The following is a 13278-nucleotide window of genomic DNA, read 5'->3' on the forward strand; positions in this document are numbered from 1 at the left end:
TCGTCTTGCAGCAACCGCCCTTTGAGGTAGGCTTGGCTGAAGTACAATGAGGCTGTAGAATAATCGAGGGCTTTAGCGCTTCAGGCTGTGTTGTGTGCGTGGTTTGTGCTTTAACGTAAATATATTCCCTGCAAAATAAAACTGCTCGGTGGAAGGGAGGGGGAGTTTCATTTATTTTACAGCAGTTATACCTCAGCTTTCTCAAGAAGAGTCAGCATGAATGAAAGGCTGTTTGCTCACTCTGCTAGCTTTCCACATATGGGGAATTTATTCAAGTGGAAAAGCATTGTAAATTGTAGTCTCTCCCCTGCAGCTTTAAGTGGTACAGCCCTTCTTACCATCTCTGCTCCTTCATTTTACTGCTTAAGTAGACTAGGCCTTAGGCTGTGTGCCATAAAGGGCCTGCTTCTCATAGAGAAGGTAGACTTGCATGGGGGATGTAGCACTTCAGGTAGGGGCTTGCAAGAGAGAATGTTCGTCTGCATAAAAAAGAAACCCCTTTCATGTAGAAAACTAGTGTGTCAAGAAGAAAGCTAGACTAGAACTCTTCTCTTTGACATGCTGGTTTTCTGTGTTCAGGGTGGATTTCCTTAAAAATGAAGGCTATATAAATAAACACATACATCCATACGCGTATATAAACTGTACCAGTTTGGTGTAGTGGTTAAGAGTAGCAGGACTCTAGTCTGGAGAACTGGGTTTGATTCCCCACTCCTCCACTTGAAGCCAGCTGGGTGTCCTAGGGTCAGTCACAGCTCTTCCAGAGCTCTCTCAGCCCCACCCACCTCACAGAGTGATTGTTGTTGGGATAATAGTCGCATGCTTTGTAAACTGCTCTGAGTGGGTGTTAAGTTGGCCTGAAGGGCGGTATATAAATAGAAACACTATTATTATGTTATTATACCTGCAGCCTGAAATAATACTGGCCTGGATTCTACCACGTGATATGTAGAGGATTTCCAGTTTAGTCTTTGTGTGCTCAGAGAATGTGATAGCTATTGGACAATGGCCATGTCATCAGAATCACAGGACCTCATCAAAAAGTAGCACATGGTATCTTCTGAAGTGGGTAGCCATGTTGACCTGCACTAGATGAACAAGATTCGGGTCCAGTAGAACCTTAAAGACCAGCTAGATTTCCAGGGAGTCAAAGCTCTCTTTATCAAAGGGAACTCTGATTCTTGGAAGCTCATACCCTGGAAATCTAGTTGTCCTTTGAGGTGCTACAGGACCTGAATCTTACAGTATCTTGTCATTCCTGCACCTTTTTGGTTGAGCTTTTCCTCACCATATCATTTAAGCAAGGCTTTGGGGGGGGGGAGAGGTGGTCGAACTCAGTGGGTTGCCCTCGGAGAAAATGGTCACATGGCTGCTGTCCCCGCCCCCTGATCTCCAGACAGGGGGGGAGTTTAGATTGCCCTCTGCACCGCTCAGCGGCGCGGAGGGCCATCTAAGCTCCCCTCTGTCTGGAGATGAGGGGGCGGGGACACCAGTCATGTGACCATTTTCAAGAGATTCTGGAACTCCGTTTCACCGTGTTCCAGCTGAAAAAAAGCCCTGCATTTAAGCCAAACCCAATAATTTGCACCTGCTGTTTAGTCAAACTAGAACAGAACTTTTTTGATTTCTGATTTAATTGGGGCTTTCTGATTGTCTTCTCTTCCTAGGCCTTGCATACTTTTTCAGGTGTGGATCATCTTGTGGACAAATCGTTTGATCTCCAGGTGTTTTCTTCAGAAACTGCAGATCTTGTATCTTCCCTAAACCCCAAATGACCATCAGCTTCACTGTGGGTTCCGAACAAATCTAATGATCTCCTACCCTTCCTGGAGACCTCTTCCTGCTAAGGCATTAGCCATGAAGCTTTGAAGAGTTGCTACTTACTTGTATCCCTTGACTTGTGATAGAGTTTTGGGCCAGTCTTCCAACTCCTCCTTTGTGCACTATGCCACTGAGTGAATAGGTGTCGCTTCTTAATGCTTGCTGCTGGTCACCCTGAGAACTGTTGATCGGCCACGTTAATGTTGAGCGTGTTGTGTTTCAAAGTGTTAAGGAAGATGCAGAGACGACACAGCAGCATCACTGATAACCTCCCTCCTGAAAGGTGAGTCCCTTTAATGTTGCGATTCCGAGACACACAAATGTGCTAGAGGCATGACAGTTTGAGTTTGAAAAGCTGATTCTGAGTGCTCGGCAGTAGGGTGCAGATTTTTGGCATGATGGCTGGACCCAGGCAGGCTAATGGAATGGTTTAAGTCTCCTCTGTATTACCTTCTGTAAGGTCCCAATGCTAATGTGTGTGCTGGAGTGGACAGATGATAAATGAACTACTCATACCGCATATAAGTACCTGGATGTCAGAACATTCTATGCATTATCTTTCTCCTCTACCCCGTATATTAAAATGGTCCAAATATGCTCTATTGCGCATGTTGCCATCTGCAGAATGTTTTGTGGTAACCAGAGCCTTTTAGGTGGTGGTACCATAACTCTGGAGCTCTGTGCCCTGAAAACCTAGCAAGGCCGTGTCAGTTGGCTCATTTAAGAAACTGCAACTCTTTGAGAGGGCATTCTCTCCTAGCAAAAGGGAGTATGTGCGTTACTCATTTTTCTTTATTGCTTTCTGATTTAAATTGCTTACATATTTTTTCTGCTGTTTTAAACTGCTTTGAGTTTCTTTTTACTGTTTTAAGACTGAGAAATGGAACCCCAATACATCTTCATTGGGTAAAGCCATACAATCAGCAACGTCACCTTAAGAAGATTTTTTTTAAAAGTGTATCTGTTTCAGGAGTCCCCATAGTGGCACCCATGGGAGCCCTGGCGTCCACCAGCACCTTTTTGGGCCCCTGCCAAGTGTTTTTAGAAAGTGGGTGGGCACCTGCCAAGTGGGGCTTTTTGATGTTTAGGGTATAATGCAGGCAAGGGCTTTATGCAAAATGCTTAATTCTGCAAATAACAGAGTGGTGTTCTAATAACACAATGGGACTTGCTTCTAACTAAACACAATTGAACTGCATGACTTAAAATGCTTCATGCACCTAAGACATCTATGAAGTCATCAGTTCTTCCCAATTTTAATCTATTTTTATAATTAAAGTGGAAGTTGAAAATAACATCATTACATCAAATTTTGTTCCCTTTCCAAAAATCATTTATGTTCCTATCAAAATCTGGCCAGAATCTCTGATGCTATACATATGGGCAACCAGCTCTCACCAGCCCTTCATTGCCAACTGTCATTGGCGTAGTGCACAGGTAGTAGTGCAGGTTAAAAATGGCTGGGATTATGGGAGAAAAGCTTATTCTCTTTTTTTCCTTTTGCATAAATATGCTAAATGTCTGCAAAATGAAGACGGATAATGCCAGACAAGTGTTTCTTAGCTAGATCAATATGTATACTACTTTTGTGTGTATGCAAGAAAATCTTTTTAAACAAAAAGATTTAATGTAGTGGTTAAGAGGAGCAGGACTCTAATCTGTAGTGCCGAGTTTGATTCCCCACTCCTCCGCTTGAAGCCAGTTGGGTGACCTTGGGTCAGTCACAGCTCTCTCAGAACTCTCTCAGCCCCACCCACCTCACGGGTGATTGTCGTGAGGATAATAATAACACACTTTGTAAACTGCTCTGAGTGGGCATTAAATTGTCCTTAAGAGTGCTGGATAAGTCAAATACTGTTATTATTATTCAAAAGAGTTTCATTAAACAGAGCCTCTGCCTGAAATATTGAAGAACAGCTTTCAGAGTTATGCATAACCTCACTCCTTAACATTTTGTGGTTGGCACCACCTTCCGTGGCAGCCATGTTGTGCCTCAGCAGGACTGGGGGAGCAGGTTCTGGGTGGGTAAGGATGTTCTCGGACCACTGGCATTTGAGAGCAGTGGCCCATCAGGATTTCTCCTTCAGAAATAACCTGCCAATCCCCCCTCGATCTCTGCTAAGCCTTTATTTGCTGAGGCATGAGACCATATCTACAGAGAGCTTCAAAATGTTGGTTTGTGTCCTTGGCCTCCACCAGGTGCTATACATGTTCTGTACGTGTGTTGCATGTTCCCAGGGAGGAGTATATAGCCGACACGGTTGGGTTTTTACTCCTGAAACCTTGGGAGACTCTATTAGAAGCATCAGCCTGTTAATTTAGGAGCATAAAGCCAGGTGCAAAGTAATCTCGTTGCTGATACGGGCCTTGTTTGTGTATGTGTGTGTGTGCCAGCCTAGCCTTTGGGAGTAGCTATAAAAACCTTTGTGAAGAGTGTGCATGGTGGGAACTGACGCCCAGTGAGACTTTGCCTTGTTTGGGAGATATCTGGAGAGTCGAGCTTGGTCCGGTGAGGAGGCTGGATTGTGTGGCGAGGGACCAGGCTGCTTCTCCCCTAAAGCACGCCGGTTCTAATCTTGGAGAGCTCAGGGGGCCAAGCTCAGGAGAGACGGCAGCTCTGCAGTGTCTCTTTGTCACCTCAGACTATTGCTGGCATTTTGGAAAAAAGTTTTGTTCTTTGCATGGGGCAATTTTAGGACTGTTTTTAAACGATGGCATACTTTGAATCTGAGAGCTGCTTTTCTGTTGTTTGGGGGGGGAAAGATATTTTGTGGCATCTGTTGGCAAATGTCTGTCACAGCATATGATGAGCCGAGTTTTTTGGTCGCACTGCCTTTCAAACTTGATCTGGGGAGAGGCTTTTGCCACACAGTTAGGGTTTCCAAGTCACTGCTAACAGGGAGGGAGCTTTATATGTACTATTAGCAACAGAGCCCATTGTAAAAATAAATACAACGGGCGCTAGCAACGAGGCGTTGAGCGTGGCCCTCCTAAGGAGGCGGCAGGAAGGGAGCCACCAGCACTGCTCCTCCCTGCCAGCTCCCTGGACCTGCAGCTGCCACGGAGCTGGTGGGAAGACCGCCCAGGGGCCTTCCCCTGCACTGTCTCTCCTCTCTGACTCCACAGGCAGGCCTCTGAGGGGCCGCAGAGTTGGTGGGGAGGCTCCCCCACCCTTCGCCTCCCCACCAGCTCTGCAGGCAGGCTTCTGAGGGGCCACGGAGCTGGCTGGGGAGGCACAGCGTGGCTCCGCAGTTGAGGCATCGGGAAGGTTGCATGGGGGGGAGCTCCCCTTCTGTTCTCCTCCCTGCTGGCTCTGCGGGCAGGCCTCTGAGGGGCTGTGGAGCTGGTGGGGAAGCCGTGGGGTGGCTCCCCCATGCTTCGCCTCCCCACTGGTTCTGCAGGCAGGCCTCTGAGGAGCTGCAGAGCTGGTGGGAATGAGCAGCGCAGCTCCACAGCTGCCTCCAATCTGGCGGGAAGATCATGGGGGAAGCTCCCTCGTGCTTTGCCTCGCTACCGGCTCTGCGGCCCCTCAGAGGCCTGCCCCCACCAACTCACTCTTTATTCTGGCGCAGGCGCACCGCAGGGCCCTCAGTGCACCTGCACCAAGATAAAAAGTGAGTCATTGACAACACAGTTTGCCTTTTATCTTTTAGGATTATACAAGCTGCAATGGCTTGTCCTCCTATCTGAGTGAACCTGAACCCAAAGTCTTTCTACGCGGATACACTAATCACTAGACTACACTAGCTCTCTATTTGAACAGGATAGCTATCTGCAAGAAATCCTGGGAATACCTTGTTGGAAGGTCCTCCCTCTTACTAAAAGCACTTTTGAAGGAAGCACAATGTGCTTTTTTATAATATGGGCCATTTTTTTCCGGAGGGACTGATAAAAATTTGGCGTCTGGGGCTTTTATGAAACGGATTATTGGGAAGAGAAGGTGTTGTTGCATTCTTTTTAATGGTGTGGGTTCTTCAGCCTGTTGCCATATGAATTTCTGAACCTCTGATTCTCCCTTTGCTCCTCTGATTCTCCCTTCCACTGAGCTAAATCATTGGCTTAGCAATTGGGTGCTCTTGACTGTCTGCAGCGCTTCAGGATTTCAACACCAGCTACTTTGAATCCTTTAACTGGAGAGCTTGAAGGTTAAACACGGGATCTCCTGCATGCAGAAAATGTGCTTTAGCTCATTTAGAAAATGTGCTCCTTTATATGATGGGGCTTTACTTGGAGTGAAACCATCCTAGCTCAATATTGCCAGCTCTGACTGGCAGCTGCTGTACAGGATCTCAGGCAAGTTTTGTCCAAGCCACGCAGCTTGAGATCCAGTGACTGGAGGTGCCAGAGGTTAAGATGCGTCCCTCTTTTGGCTAGGAAGGTGAGGCATGCACTATGGCTTTCCTTTGCTTTATTAACAATAAGCACCTGGACGATGCATAATTACTGGTGGGAGACGATGCTTCACATTCTGCTCACTGTGGGTGTGTTTCTCCTTTTATGTGTGTGTCGACACCAGAAGCCGGAGTCAGACCATCAGCTCTGAGACGAGTGTGGATGAAGGTGGCGTCTTCGAAAGTCTCAAGACGGAAGCACCATCTCCTCAACAGCTGTTTTCAGGACTGGGGGGCATCCCGTCGGGCACAATCACAGCCACCCCTTTCCAGTCGAGTTTGGTCCTTGGGTCCTCCGTAGGCGGTGGGGAGGTGTTCATTCAGATGCCGGCCCCGCGGGAAGAGGGGAGCAGCCGCACGGAAGGAGCACCTTACCACCACCGGCAGCCGCCCCACCACTACCACCACAGCCACCAGCGGGGATCCTCCTTGCTGCACATGGCCGGGGGGGACCGCCACGGACATGCTGAGGAAGGCTCCGAAGACCAGCCTGGGACCCCAGCCCCTGCTCTTTCGGAGCTGAAAGCTGTGATCTCCTGGCTGCAGAAGGGGCTTCCCTTCATTATGATTCTCTTAGCTAAAGTGTGTTTCCAGCACAAGCTAGGTAAGTACCTTCAATTAAGAACGTAAGCGCTGTTTGGCTGGATCAGAACAAAGACCTACCCCCTCCCTCCCGGAGCTGGTTGCCGGTTTTTCAAGGCCCTGGGCAGACAGTTCCCACGTCCTTTTCCCCCTCCTCTGCCCACCACTAGGCGCTCATGCTCTCCTGTCACCACTCCCATATGCTGGTGCATCCTTTCCTTACAAGCCCTCCCACCACCTATGCTTACAGCTGCCTGAAGCCCTTTCCCCAGGGGCATGAAGCATGTGTGCAGCAGGGAGCAATGCTGCTGGAGCGCTAGCAAGTGAGTGGGCGGGGAGTGCTAGTAGCAGTGGGCCTGACCCAAAACCCAGGGCTCCAGCAGCTGCTCTCTCCCTCAGGGTATGCTGATGCCGGCCCTGCTTGCTCCCAGCGGTCAGCCAAATGTCCCAAGGAAGCTTGTGAAACAAAGGTAGATGTTTGCATCTATATGGCATTCTGGTGCATTAAGCTATGATCTCATTGGGTTTACCTAATCCCTCCAGGTCAGATAGCAGAGTCACGTGACCTTGTCACCACTTTGCTTGCCAATGTTCAATCCGTGCTGCATTCCACTCATCCGTTGAGTGTTGGGGAACTGAGATACACACATCCTGATAACTGCATTTATTTGTTCCTTTTGTGTTCTTTTATTGATTCCTTACTTCTGAGCTTGGAAGCTACTTGGGATGGGTGACCGCCAGGAAAAGCAAGGTTGCTATGCAGGTGAAGGCAACGGCAAATCACCTCTGCTCAACTCTTGCCCGGAACACCTTGTAGATGGGGTCGCCATGAGTCAGTTGCAACTTGACGACGTTTTACTAACATCATTATCATTATCATTATCACTTGTCTTATTATTTAACTAACTTATTCAATACAGTGTTGATTATGAATGGTTCCATTTCACAGATGTGTACAACTGAGGTTCAGAATCTTCAGTGCCCAGGTATGCTGACCATCGGGCAAAGCAGCTGCTGGCTATGAACAGGCTAGATTGATTTAGATATCTTTGTCTCCCCTCTCCTCTTGTAGGAATTGCTCTGTGCATCGGCATGGCCAGCACATTTGCATATGCAAACTCAACTCTACGAGAACAAGTCTCTTTGAAGGTGAGTGCAGGACTGTGATTTCAAATGGGGAGCTCCTGCAAAGCCTCGAAGTAAGATTTCCGGGCTGTTGAACATGGTGCAGCCCAAGAGGCTAAGAGGGATTCCATTCCCCTAAAATGAGGCTGAAGCCCAGAGGCAACTTTTCAGACATAACAAGGCATTTCAGGACCAAAAGTGTGCAAACCGGCACTGGTATTAATTTTACTGCATGCAAGTTATCTGATAAAACATGCTTATACCTGTCTCCCACTGAAATGGTACAAATAATTAAGAGCAGTAAAAATGGATTTTGTCAGCTGAATTAATGTATACAAAATTAGGCATAAACTGGCTCAAAATGTTCATCCACGTGGCTTGTGAAAAAAAGAAGACAACACCGTGAAGCTATACCTGTTGTATTACTGGCTTATGGATCCGAAACAAGTCTTATACATTAATCAAACACAGAAACGTAAAGACACTGTAATAATAGCAAAGCTATAATGCATAACAACACACACACACACACACACACACACGAAATAGAAGCACAGGATTGTTCAAACCACTATTGTGAGGCAAATAGCACAATCAATTACAAACACATACCGTGAGGAAATCCAGCTGAAACTGAAACTCAGTTGAAACTGATGAAAGCCTAGGTATAATCTTGTTTCAAACGAAGTCTTCCTCAAAGTCAAGTTCAGGAAATCAGCGTCAGTTGAATTCAGTTTCAACTGGGTTTCATCAGTGTGCAACTGCTATTGTACATTGGTGTTCCCATTGTTTCTGCTTTATTAGGGGGATCCTCAGCTCACAGCGTTTCCACGTGGGTTATTTGCTGCCAATTTGATGCTGCTGGGAAGTGAGGGTTCTTTTGCTGCTTTCCCACAGTGTTGTGGTGGATTATATCGATATACCGCCAATCCAATACGTGTATCAGCTTCCCTGAATTCTTGCAGAAATACTGACAAAAGCATAATTCTGCAAAGAACACTACTTTTTAAAAATTCACAAAACACATATATTGGTATAACAGTATAACGATATAATGCTATTTAATCGCTGATTTAAAACAAAAACAACTGTCAGGAAAACCTGCTAGATGGAAGCCCCTTTGTTGCTGTGCTGAAATGGCAGCCACAGGAGCAATAAGATCCAGAGGAGTTAGCCATGTTAGTCTGTAGTTGCAAAATAGTAAACAGTCCAGTAGCACCTTTTAAGACCAACCAACGATTGTAGCATAAGCTTTCGAGAACCACAGCTCTCTTTGTCATCTGACGAAGATAGCTGTGGTTCTCAAAAGCTTATGCTACAATAAAGTTGATTAGTCTTAAAGGTGCTTCCGGACTCTACTAAGGAGCAATCAGGAGCCTACACAAGCCTGGGGCAGAGCACAAGTTTTTGTTTGTTTACTTTATTTATAGCTCACGCTTTCTCCTAATGGGCACTCAGAAGTGTCTTACAAAGTAGAAACTGGATTATTGTAATTTGTGATTTGCCTTTTATGGTTTTATGTTTTTATGCTGTATTTATTGTTTTTTATTGATGTTACCCCCCTGAGCCCACTTGCAGGGAGGATGGGATATAAATCTAATAAAATTAAATAAACTCTAGCTTTCTGTATTTTATCCTCACAACAGCCCTGTGAGGTAGGTTAGGCTGAGAGTGTGTGACTAGCCCAAAGTCACCCAGTGAGCTTCCATAGAGAATGGGGATGGGTCTCGCAGCTCTTACTCTGTCACTCTAACCACGGCACAATACTGCACCACGCTGGCTCTTTTCACTGCATCATATCTGCCCAAAATCCCATGTTCAGTCCTTGGGATTTCCAGCTAAAAGGATCTTTGGTAGCCATGCTGGGATACCTCATAGGGCCAACTCTCAAGTCTAAACAGACAGTAGTGCAAGAGGTAGTCTTGTGGTCTTTGTTTCTTCCTTCCTCAGGAAAAGAGGTCTGTGCTGGTGGTTTTCTGGATCCTGGTCTTTCTTGCAGGAAACACCTTGTACTTGCTTTATACATTCAGCTCACAGCAGCTGTACAACAGGTAAGGAAACGGTGACTCGTGTCCCTGATGGAAACGTACACTTCCCGTCCAAAGAGCAGAGAAGCGGTTGCTCTTTTGATAAGGGAGAAAGATGTGGCCCTTTTCTCTCTTGGGATGGGGTCCATCAGTGGTGCAGATGGGGTGCTCCACTGATAAAAAATAGACCAGAATCAGATGGGAATGTTGGGCCTTTTTTCTCATCCTTTTCATTTTGAACTCTAACTTGGTATGAGCACCTTCCATTTACAATCTCTTGCTTGTGTTTCACAAGAATAGAAGCATGATTGGATCTTTCAGTAGATGTCTACAAAAGATACAGATACCTGTGCAACTTTTACCATTGAGAGACAGTGTGATATAGTGGTTAGAGTGTTGGACCTAGGACCAGAGGGACCCAGTGTGGGACTATCTACACTTACAGTCCAGAGCTAGCTTTACCATCTTTTAATGTGACCTAGGCCTAGATCTCAAATGCAACTCCAAGGAACAGGATTCCACCAACTTGGGGCAGCCAATAAAGACCCCTTACTCCGTATCCTTTCTTGTACAGACTTCTGGTGCAATCGGGAGTCCTTTCAGTTGATCTTGGTATGACCGAACAGATCAGGAGAAGAGGCAGGTGATTGGTAGGGTGAATGTGGGGGAATAAAGTGTGCAAGTTAGGAAGATACTTTGGGCAATGCATTTCCTGGTGGAATGGCTGAGGGGGCATTTCACTGACCACATAGTATGAAATCATCCTCTCTGTTGGGCACATTGATTATCTGAAAGCTGAGAGGTTGCGTCACTCTGGTCAATTAGAGATGGCAGCCGAAAGATTTGGTTGGCCCTCATGAATCAATACGTGCATTCCTGTCCTCCCACCTACTTTATTGGCCAGAAAAAGCTCTCTTTGTTCCCCTGCACCCTTGTTCCTGTCTTAGTCCCCCCCCCCAAAAAACAGCTCTGTTTTTGGGGACTTTGAAATGTTAGGAGGGAAGAAAACCTGAGAACACCAGGAGTCACTCACTTAAAGCAAAACAAAACTGGGTGCGATTATTAGACTGTTTGCAAACAGACCAAGCTGTGGATGGCTACCCTACGTGGTTCTTCACTGATATAAATAGGGACAATCTTTTGTATGGGGCCCAGTGCTAGATGACAGACTGCCTTGCTGGTTTGCTTTTCCTCCAGTGGGGCAAATAGCATCTCCTTTATTTGGAGGTCATCTGAGGTTGGGGAAAAGGATGCAGGAGGAAGGAAGGAACCCTGTGCCATAACTGCGAGTCGGCCTAGAGATTCCGACTGTACAGCTGGGGATTTTCCAGCATCTCGTCTAGTTATTAGAGTGTCTTTATTCTTGCCATTTGCCAATTTCCCAGCCCTCCCACAACGCTGAAGATTCTGCTGCGCCCCCTGTGTTAATTTGCTTTGAAATAGCCTGTTTGGCATTTATTTGTTCATTCTTTGAGTTAGAGAGCTGTTAAGGAGGAAAAGTCACAGGTGAGCTACGATTCAAAATGAAGCCCTTTCCAGACCACACAACAAGTGCATACCCATAGCCTATTAACTGCCTGAATCCGGGAGCACGCGCTACTTGTTCCTGCGGTATACCCACCTAATGCTCAGAGCTTAATTTGGACAGCTGAGGTTTTGCACAGAGCCTGGCTGGGGTGGGACGCCTCCACTCCTCTCCTTTTCCACACTAGGTGCCAAAACGTTATGCTCAATTTGCTACTCATCCAAACTTTTCTCTTTTTCAGTTTTCTTTTTCTTTCCCAACGCACTCATTTGTCGATTTGGGGCTTTTCTTTCTTTCATTTGCATCATTTGTCTTTTAAAGTCTCTCATTCTTGTTGTTTTGTCTTTTGTTTTTAGGGTTTTAGTTTTACCTGTTGTGCTGTGCTCATATTGTGAGTATTTTTATTTTGGGTCTCTCCCCCCCCCTTATAAATATATTTATCGCATGAGAGCATGGTGATGCTTCTAAGGAGCACTGTACAGTATCACACTCTGGCCATGTGTGGGCTGAGCTTTGTGAATTCCCTTGCTAGGCGTCCCATTTAATGGCTGTCAATATTCTGTACACTCAAAACATTTATTTGTGCTATTTTACACTATGGAGTAGTGGGGAAACTTGTGGCAGGGAATTCATAGCCCTGAAACATAAAAGACAAACAAAAATAACTGGGTTTTGTGTAGGGAAAATAGTGTCGATGGGGACGGAGGGGGAATTGGACAGAACTGCTCTTTCTTGTGCACAACTCAGATTCTGCAAGCCAAACAAGGGCTCGTGCAGATTCCCCCCTTCTTACCGCAGCCCCCCTTCTTACCACATCCCCAGGAGATCTCCCCAACCCTCTGGCCTGGCTTTTTAGAGGGTGGTAAGGGAGAGAGCAAAGTTTCATTCTACACCGTTCTATTTGCCCTTTTTAGGATCCACCATGGATCTTCGTGTCCTCCGTGGACCTGCTGCTTTTTAGTAGTAGGTCATCACAGTGCATGTCCTTCAACAGGCTTTGCTCCTTCTCTGTGGAATCCATGGCTTCTTTTCCCCCCAAGGAGTTGCCAGCATTTTGATGGACAGGCCTCGCCTGCTGCATCCTGTCTGCTAATCGCCCCTTGGGGCTGTCTTGCCTTTCAGCCTCACCTTCCTGAAACCCAACCTGGAGAAACTGGATTTCTTTGACCTGATGTGGATTGTGGGGATCACCGACTTTGTGCTCAAATACCTCACAATTGCCTTGAAATGCCTGGTGGTTGCCCTGCCGAAATTCGTCCTTGCCATCAAATCGAAGGTAAAGGAGTTCTGCTTGCTTGATGTGCTAGGGATAGAACTTCCTTATTTGGACTGGATTTTTCTTTTGACTTAACGTCAGGCTGACATGCTGGTCAGTTGTCTTAACCGTGTTGCTTGACCATGATCATATAGTCCATGGAAGCCAAGAATGCCACTGTGCAGGTGACAGCTTCCCTTTCTAATTTCTAAAGAATGTAAGAGGCGTCCCCTGCTAGATCAGATAAAGTGAGAGGTGGAGTTCAAGTTGGAGAATAAATATCCAGGGTAGTTCATAAATAATTATAAAAAGTCATAGTCCATGCATGATGAAACCATTATTGCCGACGGGCAAATATGTGCACTGATGTTCTAAATCCCGTTTCGTGGTCCGTCTTACTAATTGTGTGTATACTGATCCGGGAGTGTGTTGGACTGGGAGTGATTAATTTCCTGAAGATATATGCCCATGAGGAAGTGTCTTTTTGCCACGAAACGGGATTTGGAACATCCGTGCACATATTTGCCCGTCGGCAATAATGGTTTCATCATG

General features: G+C 46.3%; 1 protein-coding gene across 1 annotated transcript in view; it reads left to right on the forward strand.

Annotated features, from left to right (window-relative positions):
• Window positions 1–2009: 2009 nt before the first annotated feature.
• Window positions 2010–13278, forward strand: part of RNFT2 (ring finger protein, transmembrane 2) — a 31812-nt gene continuing 20543 nt past the window's right edge. Inside the window, exons 1-5 of the mRNA XM_054996429.1 lie at window positions 2010–2104; window positions 6338–6816; window positions 7867–7943; window positions 9870–9970; window positions 12594–12747. Of these exons, the coding sequence (XP_054852404.1) occupies window positions 2022–2104; window positions 6338–6816; window positions 7867–7943; window positions 9870–9970; window positions 12594–12747 (894 nt within the window). The 5' untranslated portion in view covers window positions 2010–2021. The remainder of the gene's footprint in view (window positions 2105–6337; window positions 6817–7866; window positions 7944–9869; window positions 9971–12593; window positions 12748–13278) is intronic.

The sequence above is a fragment of the Eublepharis macularius genome, chromosome 13 (genome assembly GCF_028583425.1).
Source record: "Eublepharis macularius isolate TG4126 chromosome 13, MPM_Emac_v1.0, whole genome shotgun sequence".
In the NCBI taxonomy this organism is placed as follows: domain Eukaryota; kingdom Metazoa; phylum Chordata; class Lepidosauria; order Squamata; family Eublepharidae; genus Eublepharis; species Eublepharis macularius.